The 21,730-nt window shown below is 40.5% G+C and overlaps 1 protein-coding gene and 1 pseudogene across 1 annotated transcript in view; one reads left to right on the top strand and one right to left on the bottom strand.

Moving 5' to 3' along the window:
- ENPP1 (ectonucleotide pyrophosphatase/phosphodiesterase 1) overlaps positions 1-21,730 on the top strand; it is an 82,972-nt gene that overhangs the window by 1,103 nt on the left and 60,139 nt on the right. Inside the window, exon 3 of the mRNA XM_011962184.1 lies at positions 3-257. Within this exon, the coding sequence (XP_011817574.1) occupies positions 3-257 (255 nt within the window). The remainder of the gene's footprint in view (positions 1-2; positions 258-21,730) is intronic.
- Positions 17,675-20,096, bottom strand: LOC105526224 (annotated as a pseudogene).

Here is a 21,730-nt window from a genome sequence, read left to right as displayed (position 1 = left end):
AGGAGCCGCTGGAGAAAGCGGCGCGCGCCCGCACTGCCAAGGATCCCAACACCTATAAAGTACTCTCGCTGGTAGGTCCGCGGCCAGGCCCCGGCGCCCGGGAGGGTTGGGAGGACGGGGAGGGCGGCGCCCAGCTCCTGCACTCGCAGCGCAGTCAGCACCGGGCCCCGGAGAGAGGCATGGTGCGGGAGTGCTGCTTCGCCCGCGCGCTCTCCTCCGCAGCGTTTGCAAGTGCCCTACACCGCCGCCCCTGCCCGGTACCCTGGCAGGGCAGGTTGGTTCACTCTCACTTGAATTACGGATGCCTGTGAAAGCAGGCTGTTCAAAATCGTCATCCTTAGGAATACTCGACCCCATGCCCCAGGAGAGTACGAGTTTTTAGAGGAGAAAAATGACAAACGTGAACGTTGTTGGTCTTAAGAAAGTGCATCAATGTGTTGCTTCTTTTGGGGGACTCTGGGTGCAGTATACATGATTTCACTTGGGTTAACTGATTCCAGCTGAAGAGTTAGCAGAGCTCTTTAAGTTTTATTAGGAACTTTAGGGAACACTTTTTCCCTTCGGCTCCGTTTTGGAATTTCCTTGCAGCTGCTCAGAAATTCCATGGATATTCACATTTATATGACTGTGAAGAAACCTTTATGATTCTTTGCCCACTCTTCTAACCATAGGCTACACGGTTTGTGTTGCTAACAAAAGCTACCTATTACTCCTCTGCTATTTTGCTGTGACAGTTGCAGGACCCACAGTCAACTTTATGAAATGTGGGGGTTGGTTTTTATTCTGAATTCATGGTGGGAAGTGCTGATTGAGAGAAGGCCTGGACTCCTGGCTGTTATTAATTGCTGAGGCCTTGCGTAACTGTCCCCAAACCTCAATTTCTTCTGTGTGAAAATGGGGCAACATCAGCTGCCTTGTGCATTGCATGGGATTATTGTGAAAATCAAGCTGAAGAATGTATGTAGGGAAGTAAATTGAAAACCACAAGGAAACAGAATCATTTTTATTGTATTATATGGAAATCACAGATTTCTATGTATAGTGTACCCTAAAATATATCCCTTTACATATGATTGAACAATGCTGTGTAGAAAAATTTCTAATTTTTGAAGTCTCCTTTCATTTTGTATACATTTCCATTTTCACTGTATTTGGGATGTCATGGAGATGCTATAATACTTTGAAGAATCAATCAATCTTCCTAGACTTAAGAGATGGTGTCATATACTTAGTACTTAAAAAGAAGCCTAAGGTTCAAAGAATACGTATCCCAAGCCACATGATGTTTGCATCTGAAGATAAAATTTTGCATCTTGTAACACTGTTTGAGTCTATAATAACACTATATTGATGAGAACTTAGTCTCTGGAGTCACCTTTTTAAAATTTTATTAATGGAAGACCTTAGCTTTTACAACCTGATCACTTAAATTGTTTAGTATCAATATCTTAAGGTGTTTCACACACGACGAGGTAGTCAGTAATTGTATATGGAATCTGTGTGTAACTCTAGTATAAAACCATTTCTACATGCCTACCAATCTTCACAGGTTTTCCAATTGCAAAATTCAGTTTTTAAATTTTTCTTGCTCATTTACTTATCCATCCACAACAGATATCAGCAAAGGTCTACTTTTGGAGCAAGCTGTGCAGTCTTTGAGACCTGCAGTCAACTGGTCAAACAGCATTCTGTGTGATGATGCTACTCTCAGCATTTGACAGGGAAGTGTCCTAGGACTTACTTCCACAAGTAGGACTGTTATGGACCTTTTTTTTTATCCCATTAATTGAGGTCTTTTGCATCTATTGAATTGGAAAGAATTCTTACTTCCTATCTTTTGATGGAACACTGTGAGACATTAACATATGAATGTTACCAAACAGACGCGGTTCCTGACTCATACCTGTTATCCTGGCACTTTGGGAGGCTGAGGCGGTTCCATTGCTTGAGCCCAGGAGTTGAGACCAGCCTGGGCAACATGATGAAACCCCGTTTCTACAAAAGATACAAAAATTAGCTGGGTATGGTAGCATGCATCTATAGTCCCAGCTACTTGGGAGGCTGACGTGGGAGATTCAGCTGAACCAGGGAAAGTTAAGGCTGCAGTGAGCCGTGATTGTGCCACTGTACTCCAGCTTGGGTGACACTGTGAGACTCTTTATTGTTGAAATTATTATTTAGCGACTGAACTTAAAGTGCAAACTCATATTCTTCTTTCCCTTCCCTACTTCAATACCTTTTTTCCCCAACCCCCTCTCCTCCCAGAACTTCCCCAAACAATGGGCTTCCAAAGGGAAAAGGCCCCCAAAGCAACCTGACAATTGTTGTCAAAGAGCTCTGGGACATGTCTTCTAGAGAGGAGCTGCAATTACAGAATTCCTTTTTTTCAGACTAAACCTCAGCACACTTTTCATAAAACTGCGGAAATGGACTGAACTAATTGCACCCTGGGGTTAGGATTGGGAGAGGCCCACCACTGTGATCCTCAACTACACTGTTTTAATTTAGCGGGATAAATAGAAAAGTTGCCTTGCCTTGCAGAGGCAATCATGTTGCAGTGGCATTGTAATTTTTACATTATTCTGCAGTTTTCTCAGATAAACTAAAATGATGTAGATGTGTGAGAGTGGATGAAGAAGTGAGGATTCTGCCCTTCCCTGGCTTCTCCCCAGCATGGTGTTTGATCTTAGGAGAGGGCTACCAAGCTCTGCTTTAGAGGCTTTTGGCCCTGGGCCCTGGAATGCTCATGCCTAGGTACTGAGCCAAACAGCAAGAGGGAAAAACAAGTATTATTCTCTATATGCGTCAGTAGGTATGTTAGATATTAGATGCCTTTCCTTGCTTGTAAATGAAGTTTTGAACTGAAGTATAGACTTCCACCGAGATGTATTGACTTGGGGATGTATTTAAATATTCCTTTTGTTTCTTGGCGTGATTTTACAGGGTCATGTAATTCTCAACTACATTGCAATACATTTCTCCAGTTAGCTACTCAAAAGCATTTTTTTGTGTGTTTGTGACCTTCTGCTATGCTTATGAATACATATATCTGTGTATCTGTGTATGTGTAAAGGGCTTGTGTATGGGTGGTGCTCACTGAAGACTACTTTCATGTTTCAGTGAAAGAGTTCTTCTTCTTCTTTTTTTTTTTAAATAAAAGTAGAGAGTCTGGCCCAAGTTTGAGGACTGCAACCCAGGAGCGTAGATTCAAGTTGCCCTGAGTATATACTGCTATTAGCAGCAGTTACAAATGGTTTTTTAAAGGAAAAAAGAAGAGGCAGTTCCTAAGTTGTATATCAAGCATTTATGTTACAATAACAAGCTATTAGTTGGCTATACATTGTTCTTTGTATCACAGATTCCAGGAACACAAGACAGTGGGTGAAGCAGCTGTCAGGAACAAAATGCTTTTAAATAATTGCCCCTGGGAATGGCTGCAGTGAGATGTGACAGAAGTCCGATGCTTGTGTCCCTCTGGGCCTGATACATTTTGCATAGTTCACATATCTCAGACGGCTCTGAGCAATTTTTCTTTCTCATTTCCTCCTTTTAATAAAAATCTTTCTCTTCTGAAAATACCGATCAACATTTTGGATGTAAGTTTGTTCCACATTGCCGGGAAGGCTCATTTCCGGATAATCTTGTCCCATGTTCAGAGGGAATGAGATGGGCAGAAGTACTATAACTTAAGAACTTAGTGAGGCTCCAAGGCTAAATTGGTTGGCAACAATTCAGGGATTGGATTGAACAATAAGGGGACAGAGCAGTGGAGTCTCAGGCCATTCACTTACACTGGAGTTGAGGCATGTTGGGTCATTTCTAAGCATCTAGCTATTGTGATAAGTTTTTTGTTATAGAATTTTGTGGGAGACTTTAGACATCTTGAAATACAAAGCGTAATGAATTTAAGAATCAAAAAGATGACACAAGTAAGGACAATTATCAACAAAACAACTTGAAATACAAATATGAAAAGTGTTCCTATTCCCGAGGGTAACCAAGTGAATATTTTAATCCACTTCTTGTCAGGGTCTAAAGAACAAAGTGTTGAAGATCTCCACTGAGAAAGATGTCCACTTAGGGCAGCCTGATATTGGCCCTTCTTACATGGCTGGAGGGAGTCCTTTATTTGATGGCATTTTCCATTAAACAAAATCTCCAGGTTGGAGACCATGATCTTTGATGTTTTTCTCTCCTGAGAGCTTGCTGTTAAAAGAATCCTGAATTAATTTAGAATTTTCAGTGAGAAACTTACAAGGCCTTGGCAATAATGAAGAGTTATCACCTTGTTAATGGAAAAACCAAACTCTGTAAAATATTTTAAAGAGGTTTATCCTGAGCCAAGATGAGTGACTGTGGCTCAGGGAAACACTTTCTCAAGGAGTCCTGAGAACGTGCACCAGAGGCAGTTGGATTACTGTTTGTTTTTATGTATTTTGGGGAGGCGGGAGTTACTGGCAGAGACATAAATCAGTACATGAAAGGTATACATTGATTCCGTATGAAAAGGTGGGATGTCTTAGAGCAAGGGCTTACAGGTTATTTATTCAGCGTGTTCAGAGATACTTTTTTTTTTTTGAGACGGAGTGGTGCTCTGTCACCCACGTTGGAGTGCAATAGCGCGATCTCGGCCCACTGCAACCTCCCCCTTCCGGGTTCAAGCAATTCTCCTGTCTCAGCCTCCCAAGTAGCTGGGATTACATGCACACACCGCCGCTCCTGGCTAATTTTTTGTATTTTAGTAGAGACAGGGTTTCACTGTGTTGCCTAGGCTGGTCTTGAACTCCTGAGCTCAGGCAGTCCACCCCCCTCAGCCTCCCAAAGTGCTATGATTATAGGTGTGAGCCACCGTGCCTGGTAATTCAGAGATTCTTTAATTTTTCAATTGATTAAAGGAGTAAGACTCTGTCTGAAACTTGGTATCAACAGAAAGGGATGTTATGGCCGTGTGTGGTGGCTCAAGCCTGTAATCCCAGCACTTTGGGAGGCTGAGGCGGGCAGGATCATTTGAGGTCAGGTGTTCAAGACCAGAATGACCAACATGGTGAAACCCCATCTCTACTAAAAATACAAAAAACTAGCAGGGCATGGTATTACGTGCCTGTAGTCCCAACCACTTGGGAGGCTGAGGCAGGAGAATCGCTTGAGCCCGGGAGGCTTAAGTTGCAATGAGCAGAGATTGCACCATTGCGCTCCAGCCCAGGTGACAGAGCAAGACTGTGTCTCAAAAAAAAAAAAAAAAAAGTGATGTTGTAAATTAAGCATGCTATGTAGCAAGATTGATTGTTTGCAGACATGACTTAACCCTCTCCTGGCATAGCCTTAAGGTCTTTTTTATAACTTTATGTCTTATTGCCACAGAGACTGTTTTTGCAGTCTTATTTCTATTGTAGCATTAATGCTGGTCAATTGTTGCACCTAAACTCCAAAGGGGAGAGAGTATAATGAGCTGCGTTTGACCTCTTTTCCTATTTTGACTGAGAACTCAGTTTTTGAGGTTTCTCTGGGGTCTCCTTGGCCAAGAGTGGGTCCACTCAGTTGGTCGAGGGCTTTGGATTTTATTTTTAGTTTACAACTTTTCAGGAGAGCTGGTTCATAGGCTCCTTCATCCAGGTGCATGGATCTTTCCATTCTTATTTCAAAAAGAGAAAGCTGATGTTTTCCAAGCAGGGTAGAATGTAAGTTAAGCAAATGGAAGAGCCTTAGGCCAGGGAAGGTTAAAGCTTTCTGTAAGCTTTGCCAATTAACTTTTCATTATTCCATTTATTTATTCTTCCACTCTGGAAGACTGAGTGTGGTTTGCACAATGGAAATGCCGATCCATCCAATCTCAATCAGCTTCAACCACACAAGATAAGATTTTTCGGAGCATAGTGGCTAATGCCTGAAATCCCAGAACTTTGGGAGGCTGATGTGGGAGGATTGCTTGAGCTCAAGAGTTCACAACCAACCTGGGCAACATAGTGAGACCTCATCTCCACAACATGTAGTAGGACTTCCAGGAATGGAGAATGCAGTGAGTTCATGCTGGTACCAAGCGCTGATTTTAGAGAAAAACACCAGGGGGTGGTGGGAAGTCACTGTGAATCCTGCTGACCTAAAGAAAAAAAAAACCCAGGACTAAATTAATATAATTAGAGAGTTTTATTTGGGCCAAGTTTGAGGAATGCAACCCAGGAGCATAGATTCAAGTTGCCCTGAGTGTGTGCTGTGAAAGAGTTCTTTCTAAGAGGCGGAAGCTGGCATTATTTGAGATTTGCGTGTAAAAATTAAAATTCAGTTAGCTTCCTTTTCCTTCCCTTATAATCTATTATCTGAACTCTAGAATACTGAAGGAAGAATGTTCAAGCTAAGTCTCTGCTCTTAATCAGACTTGGAGTTGACATTGTTCCTTTGGTTTATAAAATTTGTCTGTCCAGCCATAGTTGAACATTTTATTTCAAAATAACCAGAGCATCTTAAGAGGCTACAGAAGTGTCCACAGTGTCCCTTATGGTATTTGTTTCACATGTTCTAATAAAATACATAAAGGATTCCTAGGAACCCAAGACTGTTGTGTTTACTATTAGGCAGAAGATAGTACCTGACACTCAGTGTCAGCTTTTAATTGCTTGAATGAATGTACTGCATTTTTAGTTAGACTGAGCCCCACTTTGACTTGGAAAAGAGGAAGGTGGGAAGACTGAATACACAAGCAGAGACCTATAGGGTCTGTGATGGTCAGGAATCCAAACAGAGATGACACTTGAGTATAAATTCCAGGGTAAGATTAAAACTGGGATATAATTTTATTTGGGTATGGGGAGATGGAGGAGGTAGTGAAGGAACAGAAGTACCCAACTAAGGTGAGGGTGCCTAAGAAGAAGGCAGACAGGGCCTCTGATAACTTGGATTCAGAATCAGAAATCTAGTCAGTGAACATTCTCTCAGGTACAAACGGTCCAAATGTGGCAGTCGGCATGTATGAAGGAGAGCCTCCTTCACTTACACCAAGGCCCCTTTGGTTTTGGTAATTTTGCTGCCACATCCTGAATTCGGTCTTTGTGATTCTTGTAGACGGCACGCTCTTCTTCAGCATTGCTTTCTGTCCCTTCTTTTCTTCTGCTTTGAATATTGTTCTGGTATTTCTTTCTCACCATTTATAGCTCAGCTGTTTCTACTCCATGTTGTCTCTTTCTCAGGGATAGGCAGCTATGTTTCAAAAACACTTTGCTAATTTCTCTTCTGTTTCACTTGTTGAGTTAACTTTGGACACTCAGTTTTGTCATGTCCTGCCCCCATCATATCCTAATCATGACTCCGAAGAAAATCCCTGGTGGTCACATTGACAGACCTTATGTATTCTGTATAATAAAGAACTGGGGACCATTAACCTTTCTAGAACATTTACAGAAACTTTTATCTATAAGCTTTTTTTTTTTTTGAGATGGAGTCTCACTCTGTTGCGCAGGCTGAAGTGCAGTGGCGTGAACTTGGCTCACTGCAACCTCTGTCCGGCTCCCGGGTTCAAGTGATTCTCCTGCCTCAGCCTCCTGAGTAGCTGGGATTACAGTAGGGAGCCACCACAGCTGGCTAATTTTTGTTTGTTTGTTTGTTTGTATATTTAGTAGAGACAGTGTTTCACCATGTTGTATAGGCTGGTCTCGAACTCCTGACCTCAAGTGATCTGCCCGCCCTGGCCTCCCAAAGTGCTGGGATTACAAGTGTGAGCCACTGCACCGGCTTTATCAGCTTTTCATCTTCATCCAGCTGACTCTTTTTATCTTAAGTAGCAATATTAAAGGTAAATGAAAATAGTTTGATATTCAATTTTGCTCTCAAGCTTGATGAATACCACTATAAAATATTTGTATGATAGTTAAGATACAGCAAATGTATTTCATCTATATTGTGGCCTTTTTGTATAAGCCAGATAACTTTATCATGATTTATAACTTCTCTTTTTTTCTTGCTATGGGGAGAGGCATTTTAAGTTCCAGACAACTTAGGAACAAATAAGCGTTTGGAATACAACTTGTAATTAGAGATCTGCTTTTGGTTAAAATAAGCATGCCTCCATCAACCATAAAATATCTCCCAAACAAGAAAAAATAAACAAGAAACCTTTTAGCAAATGAGCTCAGGGCCGAACATAGATTACTCTTCTAAGCATAAATTTTGTGCAACAAAACCTGATATTCAGAATTCTGACCCAACTCGAAAATCCCTTGTCATCAGATAAAAACTAAGTTATGCATTTACCAAGGAAAGACAGTGTAGTAACACATTTAAAATTTTTCAAAAGAGTGACCAGAATGTTCAGTTAAATATTAACGAGAAGACTATTTTCTGAGTATTCTAGTTATCTGAGATTTAGTTATAACAACTAAGATAATATCTGTAGTGTCTTTGAAAAATTATTTTTACCTTTTTTTACTTTTAGTTTTTAGAAGAGTTGGTAGAAATGTAGGTGGTAGAAGTTTAGATGGTTATAATCATTTTTGTAGCACTTGGCAGTTTTAAAAAGCATTTCCCATATATTTTTGATTGATCCTCAATACTCAACAACTGTGAAATAGGAAAGTATGATGACAGTCAATTCTGCTTTCCAGATAAGGAAGCTGAGACTCAGGCAGTCAGTCAGGTTTCCATGCAAACAGTATTGTGCATAAAAACCACCTGGGAAGTGTTAAAGACAGAGATTCCTATGCTGCAATCTCAGCGATTATGATTTATTAGATTTGGAATGGACCCAAAGAATCCTCACTTTTTAACAAGCACCTCAAGTTATTCAGATGTAGGTGGTTCAATTACTCTGCTTCTAGCAACAATGGGCTAAATTTATAGGCAAAAGTCACACCATTAGTAAGTAATAGACTATGATGGTAACTGGAAGGACTTTTATCTACAGATTTTTATCATGGACTAGTAGCTAAATGTTATATCCTATTCATCAAGCCTGGCCTGCTGTTGGGTTTACAGCTCTCCTTTGCCTGCTTCAGTATAACGGTATGTAATTAGAACCTAAGAAATTTCTGGTCTGGTGATGCTAAAGATTGCCTCTATATTGAGATATATATGTGTCTTTGGTAGTTCAGTGACTAAATTTTCCTGGGTGGAAGCCAAAATTAGTGCACTTTATTAGTGTGAAGTCAACAATCAGCTGTTTCTGTGAGCTTCCAAAGTAGGTATACTTTTGGGAATTTATGCTTTTCTTCTTAGAGTTTCCTTCTTGGCTTATTTTTAAGTGTAGTAGAATAGAAAAATAGAGAGCTTTGATAGAAAGTGATTTTGGGCTGTGTGAGGTGGCTCATGCCTCTAAAGGGGAGGCCGAGGCAGGAGAATCAGTTGAGGCCATAATTTAAGATCAGCCTGGGCAATATAATGAAACCCCATGTCTCTCTCTCTCTCTATCTCTCTCTGTCTCTCTTTCTCTCTCTCCATATATATACACACACACACACACACACACACACACACACACACACAGTGTGTATGTACATATCTCCATATTATATATATATAATATGTACAAGAAAGTCATTTTGGAGGAAGTAAATTGTCACAGCGAATTGTCACAAGTGTTTCTCACTTATGGATTGACCATTTTCTCACCATATTTCAGGACTTTGCACAGACTTAGCTGGCAAACATCCTATGATAGTTGTGATTTGAGAGTCTTTAAAAAAAATCACTCTATCTTGGTTTTCAGGTGAATATTTTTGAAAAAGTAGCTTGTTCCTAACGGTGTGTTTCCCGACCCCCCCTCCTGCTTAGAAAGCTTTTTTTGACATTAGCAAGCATCTGGGGGTCTTGATTTTTTATGGTTAGAGAGAGAACTGAAAAGAAACTCAGTAGATTAAGACATTATTTGCCCTTTCAGTATGTTGACCTTTATACTGTGGTATTAAAGGAGTGATGGCACCTTAGCAGAAGTCATTGCAGTGGCACCAGTTGTACAAGTAGTCATGCCCTTGCAATAAAAAAATAAAAAAGGTCATTTCACTAAAAAGAACACCTTAGATGAAGCAATAAAAATGTCCTTGATGAGGCCGGGCATCAAGGACAAATGACTTATGCCTGTAATCCCTGCACTTTGGGAGGCTGAGACGGGTGGACCACGAGCTCGGGAGATGGAGACCATCCTGGCTAACATGGTGAAACCCCATCTCTACTAAAAATACAAAAAAACTTAGCTGGGCATGGTGGCGGGCACCTGTAGTCCCACCTACTTGGGAGGCTGAGGCAGGAGAATGGCATGAACCTGGGAGGCGGAGGTTGCAGTGAGCCGGGATTGCGCCACTGCACTCCAGCCTGGGCGACAGAGCAAGACTCCATCTCAAAAAAATAAATGTCCTTGATGAAGCAGATTTAATAATCTCAAACCTAGATTGCCTGTCTTTTTGATATTCTATGTGACACAATTGGAAGTATGCATGTAGCATATCTGCTGCATACTGAAGTACTGTTTTCTAGAGGAAAAGCAGCTGTGCAGTTTAAGTTGCAAGCTGAACTAATTTTTTTTTCCAAAGAACACCATTTTTATTTGAAAGAACTGACAAGCTTTTTATTTAGACTTAATTATTTGACATATTTTCTCAAAAATGAGTGATGTTAGCTTGTCCCTTCAAGGAAAACCTATGAAACTACCAGTTGTCTATGATAAAATCTGAGTTTCCAAGCAAAAATTTGATTTTTGAAAAACTTGTGTTTGCCATTTGAGTGTCACAGCTTACTGATCCTTATACAAAATTGATGAAGATAGCAAGGAATGTGTGTTTTTTTTTTCATGTTGTTTAATGACATGCGTTAACATTTGGAAGAATGATAAAACTTAGTGAACCAATATTTTCCAAAGGACGAGCAGATGATGTTACAAAATTATGCATTGGTATAATTTCCATTCAAAGTGCAAGATAGACTAATGGATTTTAATGTAACAGTATGAAAAGTTCAGTAATACCTTTTCCATTTTTATGCCATAATTTACTTTTTTAATAAGACAAATATAAGATAAAAATTAATTCAAGAGCACAGATATATGCATACTATCGAAATAAATACAATGTGATTTATAAATGAGAACAAATTACCAATGAACAGTATTTCAGAAGTTGGAAAGGTGACACTAACAGTGTTAAATACACAGCCTTTTATTTATATTCTTCAGATTCAGGTTTTTTGTGTGCATTTAATATAAAGATGAGGAGTTCATTTTGCAACCTGAAAATATTTACTTACTGAAACTGTATTAATACTTTAATAAACTATACAAAAAATATGAGACAAACGTGCATTTGTGGAACTGCGTGTCAGTCAGCCAGTTCCCTGCAGAGGGAATTCTCACCGTTACCTCATTCATCTGTGAGGACATAGAGCAGTCCCTATTTAGACACACACATTTGTCTACTGCTCCAGCATGGCCAGCCCACCACTTCTTGATGGTTTTCTTCTGCTGTGACTGTGCATGTCCAGTTGTCTTCTTCGTAGAGCAGACATTTGCCTTCCTCATCCACCAGCCATTGGAGGAGGAATGGGGCCATGCAAATGATTGATTCGAACTATTCTTTGTGGAGGATTTCCCTGTGGCCCTCTTCCATCATCATATCTGGAATCAGATGAGTTCCATAGCTCCTTTTTTTTTTTTTTTTTCGCATCTTGCTGAAGCCTAGTTTTGAAAAGCAAAACCACAAACTCTGCTATTCCCCAGAAGAAATCTGTTATCAAAGATCATCTCCATGGAGACTGACTCCAGCTGTCCAACACTTGTCCGTTCGAGATGTAAACCATCTTGCCCCCCTTCCCTGCTTCGGAGCAACTGGCCACAGTTTAAGAAATTACTACTTTTAGAATTTTGGTGTGGTTTTAAAGAAGAATGTCCATAATCATCTGAAAAGGCATCTTAGGGTTGTTAGTAACTTTTAGAAGTATAATGGGATCCTGACAAGAAAAATTTTGTGAATAAATTTACAAATATTTAGGAAATAGGTGTATATTCAGTAATATTTTCAGTAATATTTTTAAAAACTAGGGGATGTGAGGGCGATCTGGCTGTGACATCTATCACCTCATTGATCGCCAGGGCTGATTTGGCTGATCTGGCTGGCTACGCGGGCGTCTCCTTCCTCCCTCACTACTCCACATGTGTCCCTCCTGAAGATGTGCACTTGGTTGAAGAAGATGCCCATCTCCCATAGACTGGGACCAGTCTTTGGTCAAAGGTATATGAGTAGCTGCACTCCCCTGCTAGAACCTCCAAACAAACTCTCAAGAACTGGGGAGAGGAGAGTGAAAATTAACCTAGTTACAATGATTGTATCTTTACATTCTTTTATAGATTTCAGAATACTTCTGCACCTCCTACCTCATTAGTCCAAACCACAGTGCTGCTGTTAGAGATGTGCTCTAACCACAGTGCTGCTGTTAGAGATGTGCTCTAACTACAGTGCTCATGTTAGAGATGAAAAAATCATGGCTCAGAGAAAGTTTGGAGACTTTCCAAGATCACAAAATTAATAATTCTGTTAATCTCATCTCTGTAGTTTACTGGTGAATAGTTTTGGAGTCAGACAAAGTCAGACTTAAATCCTGGTACTGTCACTAGCTGTTTGAATATAGACCAAAAAGTTTCCCAAATAGTACCACAACTGTAGCATAGAGACAAAATCATATTAGAGTGTGTTAGGATAAGTAGATTATAATGTGTACAAAATGGTACATAACGTACCCTGAATAAGTGGTTGTTTCTTTTTGTTGTTATTATTGATAAGCTTCAGTGTGAGTAAGAATTTTTTATTTTTCCTTACTCAGAAGGCACTTTATATCCTTACTACCCAAAGTGTGGTCTGCAGACTGACATGTCAGCATTATCCTCTTAGAATCTGTAAGAAATGCAGAATCTTGGGCCGCACCCCAGACCCACCAAACCATGATCTGCATTTTCATAGATCCTCAGAGGTTTGTCTGCACAATTAAGTTTGAGTATCAACACTCCATAAGGCTATGAGACGGCACAGAAGGCACCACATCTGGAATTTCCATAGCTGGGAATTCTCATTAACCCTCGCTGTGCCACTGACTTCATACGTGATTAGAAACCTAAAACAAAATGAAAAAACTCATTGGGCCTCCATGACCTCAACTGTGGTTGCATTAGGTTGAATTGGTGCTACCGTGGTTTGCATTTGGCCCCTTTCCTTCTGAGAACCTCAGTGGCACATGGATACAAGTAGCCTGATTGCTTTTTTGCACATGTAGAACACGGCATAGTCTCCTCCCTTTGTATATGCGGTCTGCGTCTTTCAGGAACCTGCCTGTGCTCTCGTTTGTTGCTTGTAATTTAATTGCCTTCTTTTACTCTGCACTGGCTTGTCCTTTAATTGCTCTTTATTGCCCTTAGCTTTGCCAGTCTTCTATCTTTGCTGTTACCTGATAACATTAAGATGTTTTTCCAATTCAGCCATCCATCTATTAAAATATCCTGTAGATGGTGCTTTTCATTGCACCATCAATGGAACTTTCCAATTCCAAGTTTCCACTGCAGTCCCCTCTCAAGAGTCGACAGTATACTTGACACAAAACCAAAACAAAAGAATCTTATACCAATGCTTTTTCAGGTGATGTAAAATGAGGTTAAATGTCCTTGACCCAGAGTTTATTCCATAATACTTTATCATCTAAACACACTAGCTTCCTGTAAACTGCCACCCAGCACCATTTCGATTAGAATCTCTGGGATCCTAGGAAATGGGTGAATGAAATATTCATGTGGGAACGTGTGGTTTAGGAGCATTATGGATAGACTCTCTTGGTCTTACCTACTTTTGGATTAGTCGGGGAAATAAGCAGGAAACAACTCTACTTGGACACGATTTATTTGAATACCTTACTAATCAGCATAAAGGAGGTAAATGTGAAGAATATTGACATATATAAGTATTTATACATTTGTTATCTCTTGGAAACTTTCAAAGAAAAAGAATATTGACTATTATGGAATGATTCAAGCAAAGGTCTTCAGAGACAGGGATCATGTAAAGGGTCTAAACTTGAATCACAAGAATCATTTGCTATGTGACCTTTGAACAATTACTTTCTTTCTTTGACTTTCAGTTTCCGTAACCGTAATATGAGAGGTTGGATTAGATGGGTTCCTTCTAGTTCTAAAATATTTGTTTTGAGAGCGTATAATATTTTCCCACTTGTTATAAAAATACTATCTATTGCAAAAAATTCAGAAAATATAAAAAAGGGTAAAGAAGAAAATGAAAATTGCTTTTGGTTTTTTTTCCCCTCCAGGACTTTTCTATGTGTACGTATCGCTTTTTTTTAAAAAAAAAAAAAACAAACAAACAAAGATGAGATCACTTTGTGCATATTATTCTGTTGCCTTTTTTCATTTATAATCCATTATGAAAGTTTACCATTGATAGAGAGCTTTCTAATGTACTTTTCATAAGTAGGATTTTGAGACTTTTATTTTAGTATCCTGAATTTAATAGGTAATCTTTGAAACTATTTCTATTCATACTTTAGACATTCTCAGTCCCCAAGAGTTTTCAGCTTTTTGGTATGTGTTTATTTTCTGTTTTATTCATTCCACAGCTCCACCTCTGTTGCTCATGTCTCTTTCTCATGGTTAGAGTCTTAGGTTTTCTAAAATAATAACTTCTCCACATTATGTTTCTGCTCTGAATTTTTCTGGAACTGCCACAGCACACGATGAGGCTAGTTGAGACTAGTTTTTATTTCCCACACTCGGGGTAAGAGTAGACATTAATCACTGTAGGGCTCACCATGAATAGTTGCATCCATTCGTAGCAGTGCTGAAAGTCTGTGACATATGTGTTCAGTCGTTTATGAGTTAATATTTGTCAACCACTTAGAGTAGACCTTGCTGGTAGTAAGTGCTATGTGTGTTCATTAAATACATACATACCTATTCGTGTTTACTATTTGTCTGGCCCTATGCTAAGCACTTATCTCCTTTAATGGGTACAGTTCTGTGAGGTAGGAGGGAGCAAACCTGTTGGCTTGGGAGTGTCAGTCTGGCCTAGCTCCCATACCTCAGTGGGACTCAGTATCCTATATGTTGTATAGTATATGCATATATTATGTGCATACTTTGTATTTAGGAGTTTGTAGGGCTCAGATATGTTTCAGTCAACTGCTGCTCTGATGGCACTTTGCCAGTTTAGAGAGTCAAAAAAGGATTGAAGATGCATATCTCTCTTCAGCATTCCACACCTCTGAAGCATGCCTTCCATGACATTCAGCTCAACCTTGTATAGTTCTCCAAATACACTTTGTACAGATTATATCTGTTTTCTACCCCAGAGTGATTTGTTTAACCTCTCCTTTTCTCACCCAACATCAGGCACCCACCAAGACCCAACTCAATGTGTCCTCTCAAAAGAAACATTCCTTAGATGCTCTTTGGCCCCATCTTCCTGTCCCAGAACCACTCAATTGCTACTGAATCCTGTTGAGGCCATAGAGCTTATAGTGAGTAAGGGCCAGACCCTGGAGCCAGATTACTGGAGTGTAAATCGCATCTCTGCCAATAATTGCTTTGGGTCTTTGGGCAGGTCCCTTAACTTCTCTGTGTCATAGCTTCCTTGCCTATTAAATGGGGATAATAATAGTAGGTACCTCATAGATTTGTTTTGAGGGTTAGATGGATTCATATTTATAAACTAATGAGAAGACTGCCTGATAGTAGATGTTAGATCTGGGTTCAATATTGTTATTGCTGTGGCTTGTAACTTATTTAACAAATATGTAGAGTTTCTACTGTGTGGGCAGTCTGGTGCAAGAGGCTGGGGGCTAAATGGTCAAAGGGAAAGTTTACTTACTGTCTGTTTTTTGGGTTTTATCCGAGGGGACCAGATACTTACCAAAGAATTACACAAGAATATCTCAAGTTGCAGCTGAAATAATTGCAGCCCAGAAGCTGTGTATGGGTTAGAGAGGGAATAGTGAGGGGGGAATTAGCCTTGTCCAGGAGGTCTGAGAAGGCATTTCTTAGGAAGCAACAGGCAAGCAGAAGAGGATTATGAGATAAGGCAGCAGCAGGGAAAAGGCTGTGGGAGAGGAGATGACATGGCCCATCCCAGAGCTCGGAGGAGGCCAGGATGGCTGGTGTGCAGTGATGAGTGGAGTGTAATGGGGATGAGCTGGGAAATGTTGCCAGAGCCATCTCCAGGCAGGATTTTTGTTGTTGTTGTTTTTTGAGACGGAGTCTCGCTCTGTCACCCAGGCTGTAGTGCAGTGGTGCCATCTTGGCTCACTGCCACCTCTGCCTCCCAGGTTCAAGCGATTCTCCTGCCTCAGCTTCCCAAGTAGCTGGGATTACAGGTGTCCGCCACCACGCCCGGTTAATTTTTGTATTTTTAGTAGAGACGGGGTTTCACTGAGTTGGCCAGGCTGGTCTCGAACTCCCGACCTCGTGATCCACCCGCCTCGGCCTCCCAAAGTGCTGGGATTACAAGTGTGAGCCACTGCACCTAGCCGGTTTTTGTTTTAAGAGCAATTGGAGGCCGGGCACAGTGACTCACGCCTGTAATCCCAACATTTTGGGAGGCCGAGGCAGGCGGATCACTTGAGCCAAGAGTTCAAGACCAGCCTAGGCAACATGGTGAAACCCCATGTCTACCAAAAATACAAGAATTAGCCTGTCATAGTGGCACACACCTATAATCCCAGCTACTCGGGAGACTGAGGCACTAGAATTGCTTGAACCCGGGAGGTGGAGGTTGCAGTGAGCCGAGATGGCGCCACTGCACTCCAGCCTGGGTGACAGAGCGAGACTGTGTCTCAAAGAAAGAAAAAAAAAAAGAGCAATTGAAAGCCATTGAAAATCACTGAAATATTTTTCTGTTTGGTTTCTTTTTTGTTTTTGTTCTTAGTGACAGGACAAGGTCTGATTTACTTTTGGAGAAGTTATTTTATAATAACTTTAGTGGCACTAGCTAATCAAAGGGAGCCTGAAAAAAAAAGAGCACATGTCTTTTTTGTTGTTGTTGTTGTTAATTGACCACTTTGTAACTTTTCTTTTTCCTGCCAGATTTTGAGTTCATAGATGTGTTCACTCCAAGATGAGAACCACTAGCTACATGTGGCTATTTAAATTAAAAATTTATTTAATTAAAGTTTAATGAAGCAAAAAGTTTAGTTCCTCAATCACACTTGCCACATCCGTACTGCTGTGCAATGGCACACGGCTAGTCACTTTCATATTGACAATATAGATGGTGTGGAACATTTTAGCATCTTAAAATCTTATCTTGGATAGCATGTAAAAATTGTGATATTATAGTTTTAAAAAAATACCTTGATAGTTCTCCAATTAACAATGATGAAAATGTACACAGTACTTGTTCAAGAAACATTTACCAGAAGACAAATTAAAAGGGTTAAGGTATCAATGTTCTTATAAATATTATTTTAAGATTCCTTATCCAAATGATTATTGAATATGATTAAGTTGATTTAAGCCTAAATATATACATGAAGAGGTAACACATTTCTAAAATTGTGTTCCCTTTCTAATTATAAACTCATGTATCAATTACTAATTTTTTTCATAATAGTCACCCATTTTTCATCTTTATTAACTTAGAAAATTTTACTTCTTGTTTAAAGCCCTGGAGCATACTTTTAAAAATGATTTTGAAACATGGGTCTCTTCATTAGGTCAACATTTGTCTAACTACATCTATAAATATTCTGTTACAGGAAGAGGAAGAGTACTGAGCAAATTCTCTTCAACAATCAGACCACTCTGTTTTAGGGACTGATATCCTTCTAGTTCAGGAGTAAGTGTTTCCAGGTAATTTCCAATGAGCTCCAGATGAGTAAGGTTTGACAGCTCACCCACATGAGGGGACAAATTCATCAAGCTATTTTCCCCCAAAGGTAAACATTGCAGCTTTTTGCACTGAAACAGCCCATCTGGTAGCATCTCACTATTGCTGGTCACAGCACGGTACTGCAAATTACTCAGATACTGGATTTCTTCTGGAATGAAGGTCACGTGGTTATAGCTTAGATTCAAATAATGTAGTTTGCTGCATAGGAAAATCTGCAAGGGCAGATTCTCAATATTAATAAGACCCCAAAAGAACTGCTCTAGGTTAGATAATGCCCCAAATTCATCCAGGAATATAAGTAATGTTATTGTGCTGTTAACTTTAAGCAGGAAAGATTCTGAAGATGCTGACAGCTAATGATCTCTTCCACAGTATTAAGGTTATTTTCCTTTAGGTCTAACTCGTGCAAATTATTCAGGCTGAAAATGGAGTATGGAATGTGTTCCAGGTCACGGCTGATCATTTCTGGACTTTTCTTATTGACCATGGTTTTCAAGTCATTCAGCACAGCCAGTTTGCATCCATCATTATCAAGGGACAATTTCTGCAGTGAAGGCAGGAGGTCTGCAATGACCCGTGGGATCCGGGAGAGGCTGCCCTTCAAGTAGAGGGTCCTTGGATTTTTTTCAGTCCCGAAAGCCCTCTAACTGCATAGTACTCCACTGTTCAGGGAGAACACAGCCTCCCTGTGTGGGAGAGAAAAGGTTCCCTCAGATTCTTCAGGTGAAATACCGAGCATGGGATTTTTCCCATTTCAGGATGCTTCAAGCAGAGGATTTTAAAATTCTGCTCCAAAAAACCAGTGCAGGATGGTCTACTACCAAAGATGAATGGTCCACATGAAGCTCCTTGAGGTTAATCAGCTGTGAGACGGTAGAGGGCAGCTGCACCTCCGGGATCTGCTCCAGGCCTAGCACCTCCATTTGTCTGGAAGACCGTTGAACATAGATGCAGTTCTATCTTGTCTTGGGCATTTTCCACAAGCTAATGTTTCAGTTTCTCAACTGTCCATTCGGTATTGAGCTTGATCTGTTTCAGTTTGTTCTCACTGACCTCTGATAGGAGTATGGAGAAGCGTCTGGAATAAAAAGGATCATACTGATTAGCCAGATGAAGGATGAAGGCAAAGTCATTCTTGACATCAGGGATGTCACTATAGTTGCTTTTTTCTCTTAACACCTCAAAGGAATATTGCTTCAGGGAACTCCTCAGCATCCACCACAGCCTGTAGGAGGAGGTCAGACTGTAGAGTATATCCAAAATGGCATAAAATTAAGCCAGAAGCTTCAAGATTTCTGTGAAGGAATAGACACACTGGTAGGCTTATATTCTGTAAAAGCCTGCATGTCAACTGAACAGTCAATTTAAAGAGTGACGTAGGTTAAAAAATACGGAACATAAGTTATGATGAGCACGAACAAAATGACTTTGACTGTTATCTGCTTCAGATACACGCTACAAATGATGTCCTGTTCCACGCGCATGCGGAATCTTCTCACTTTTTCAAAGATGGCTGTGGTCTATTGCCCCTCCTTCTTGTCCAGGCCACTGGAAGTTGGGCTTTCTATACCAGCTGACTCCAAACCCGGCTGCGGGTAGGACAATGACTGCTTGCTGGAATCTATATCAGTTGAACACCCTGAGGACAAAAGCAAAATCTTGAACTGGGAGAGTTTCAGAGGCGTCACTGACTGCTTGGCCACTGTTTCTGACAGGACACGGGTGGTCCATGGAGAATCAAAGCACTTGTAAAGATGGCCACAAAATGCTCAAGCCTGGATCTGGTACTGGGGTAGTGAAGCCAAAAGTTGCTGCAGGCTGCAAAAAAGAGTGTGTGCAAGAGCACCAGGAAGGGGAAAATCTTTAAAAACCAATGGAGCTGTTTCTCGTAACAGACAGCATTGATGTAGGAGTGCTGCTGTCAGTGGAGGTCATTCTGGATTCCCAGTGGGAGCGGAAAGTGGTGTCCCAGGGTTAGAGGATGTGTTTATGCTGGCATTCAGGATGTCCCAAGGCATGGCGCAGTGATTGTCAAATTCCACTTTGCGTGAAGACAGCACAGAACCCTGCTCTGTGTCAGCTGGAGAGCTCCAGCCAGCATGTCCACGTGATCAACATGATGTAATACCAGGAGACATCCTACTAGGATTTTAAGATGTGATAAGATGACTGGGCATCTGCTAATAAACATTTTAGCTCAGTTAGTATAATCATGACTTTCCCTTGTAGGAGGACAGAAATATAATGAAAAAATATAAAATAAATCAGAAATGCTTCAATCAGGTGGTCTACACCTTTTGAAGTTTCTTAGACATACCATCTCTGTGTCTGTCTTCATTCCTGTGAATGCTGGCCAACTGGAACCCTGCAATCAGTCTCAAATTGAAAAATTTCCTGTCTTTAGCCACAGGGTCAATGGTGGACGAGGCTAATGAGTGTGGTATTGAAAACATGGAGTTTTCAGTACCTGTGGGCCATCCAGGTAGTGAGGTCCAGGAGGCAGCTGGAAAATAAGCTGGAGCCTTTGTGTGCCTCCAGCCCCGGGCCCCGGGCCTACACATTCCCTTCCATTACCAATTTTAAAATTCTGTCTTTAAGTTGTCACTGTAATTGTGATTGAGTAAATACTAGGCCTTTACAGAAATTAAGTGGTGGTTTATATCTCCCATTTCCTGTCCGCAGGAAGAATTACTAGAAATCCTTTGTTTAGTTGTCTCTTTGTTTGTTTCTACTGAGCCCATCTTTCAAGGATAAACACAAGGTGCCCGAATGACTATGTTCCAAAAATTATTTCAGATAAAAACAGCAAATAAATGACAGAAACTTAACTGCACATTATGTTCTTTCCACACTTTGTTTTTCGTCTCTGACCTACTATCTGCGTAGGCAAGATACTTGCCTAGGCAGGAAAAACTATGTTTTTTGGATAAGATTCATGAGGCTTCTCCTTTCGGTCCATCTGTTGGGTCCTCTGCCTGAGGGCAGAAAGAGCTGTTCTGCACCATTAATAAAACTGCTTTCCTCCCTTTCCTATCTTATGAGCTGAACTAAACTTTATAATTCTTTTCTAAAGTAATTTAATACTACTTTTACTTAACGATATACCTTTCTTGATAGTTGCTGCAAAATAGACCAACTGTTTTTAGGATTGGGGGACAATTTTTCTTTTTTTTTTTAAAAACCAACTGAAGAAAGATCTAATTAAAATAAGTTTTTGCATCAAAGAGATTTGAGAATTAGAAAAGAAGATAACCCTCAAAATGGAGCATTCTTTGCCTAGATTAAATTTAGTTTAGATTGTGCTTTGGGATGTGTGTCTGTCTGTCTGTCTGTCTATCCATCCATCCATGTATTTATCTGTCTTGCTGTGATTATTTACTGTTAGTCAAAGTCCAATTAGAAAAACAAAGCTCATACTCAGTAGCTTAGTCGAAAGAATTTAATATAGGAAACAAATGCTAAAAGTGTTAGAAGAGCTAATGGTCAAACAGGGAATGGTGGGGCCCTTAGGCAACCCTGAGAAGAGTAACAGAAGGAAGCCACTACCACCTGGAGAGCAGGAAGGGCAAAAGAAAAGAGCTTGGGAGCTAGGACTTTGCTGTAGCAGCTGGGACCCTGGGGAGCTGCAGCCACTGCAGGGGTCCCACCTGGAGCAGGGAGGACAAGGTAGACACATTCAGATTGCTCCCTTCCTCCCACCCTCCAATGTTCTCTTTCCTGTTGACTTATCCTGGCCTGATGCTTGGAGTCTGGGAGCCTGGGAAATGTAGTAGTCAAACTTATTTCTCTGAGTTGGCAGATCAAAAGAAAGGCAGTAACACAACTTGGGTTTTTTGGGAAACAGACTATTAGATGGAAACGAGCATGCCTGGGATTTCACT

Source organism: Colobus angolensis, unplaced genomic scaffold, assembly GCF_000951035.1.
Source record: "Colobus angolensis palliatus isolate OR3802 unplaced genomic scaffold, Cang.pa_1.0 Scaffold58, whole genome shotgun sequence".
Lineage (NCBI taxonomy): Eukaryota > Metazoa > Chordata > Mammalia > Primates > Cercopithecidae > Colobus > Colobus angolensis.
Note: the sequence above shows the minus strand (reverse complement) of the source record. Positions and strands in the feature narration are given on the sequence as shown.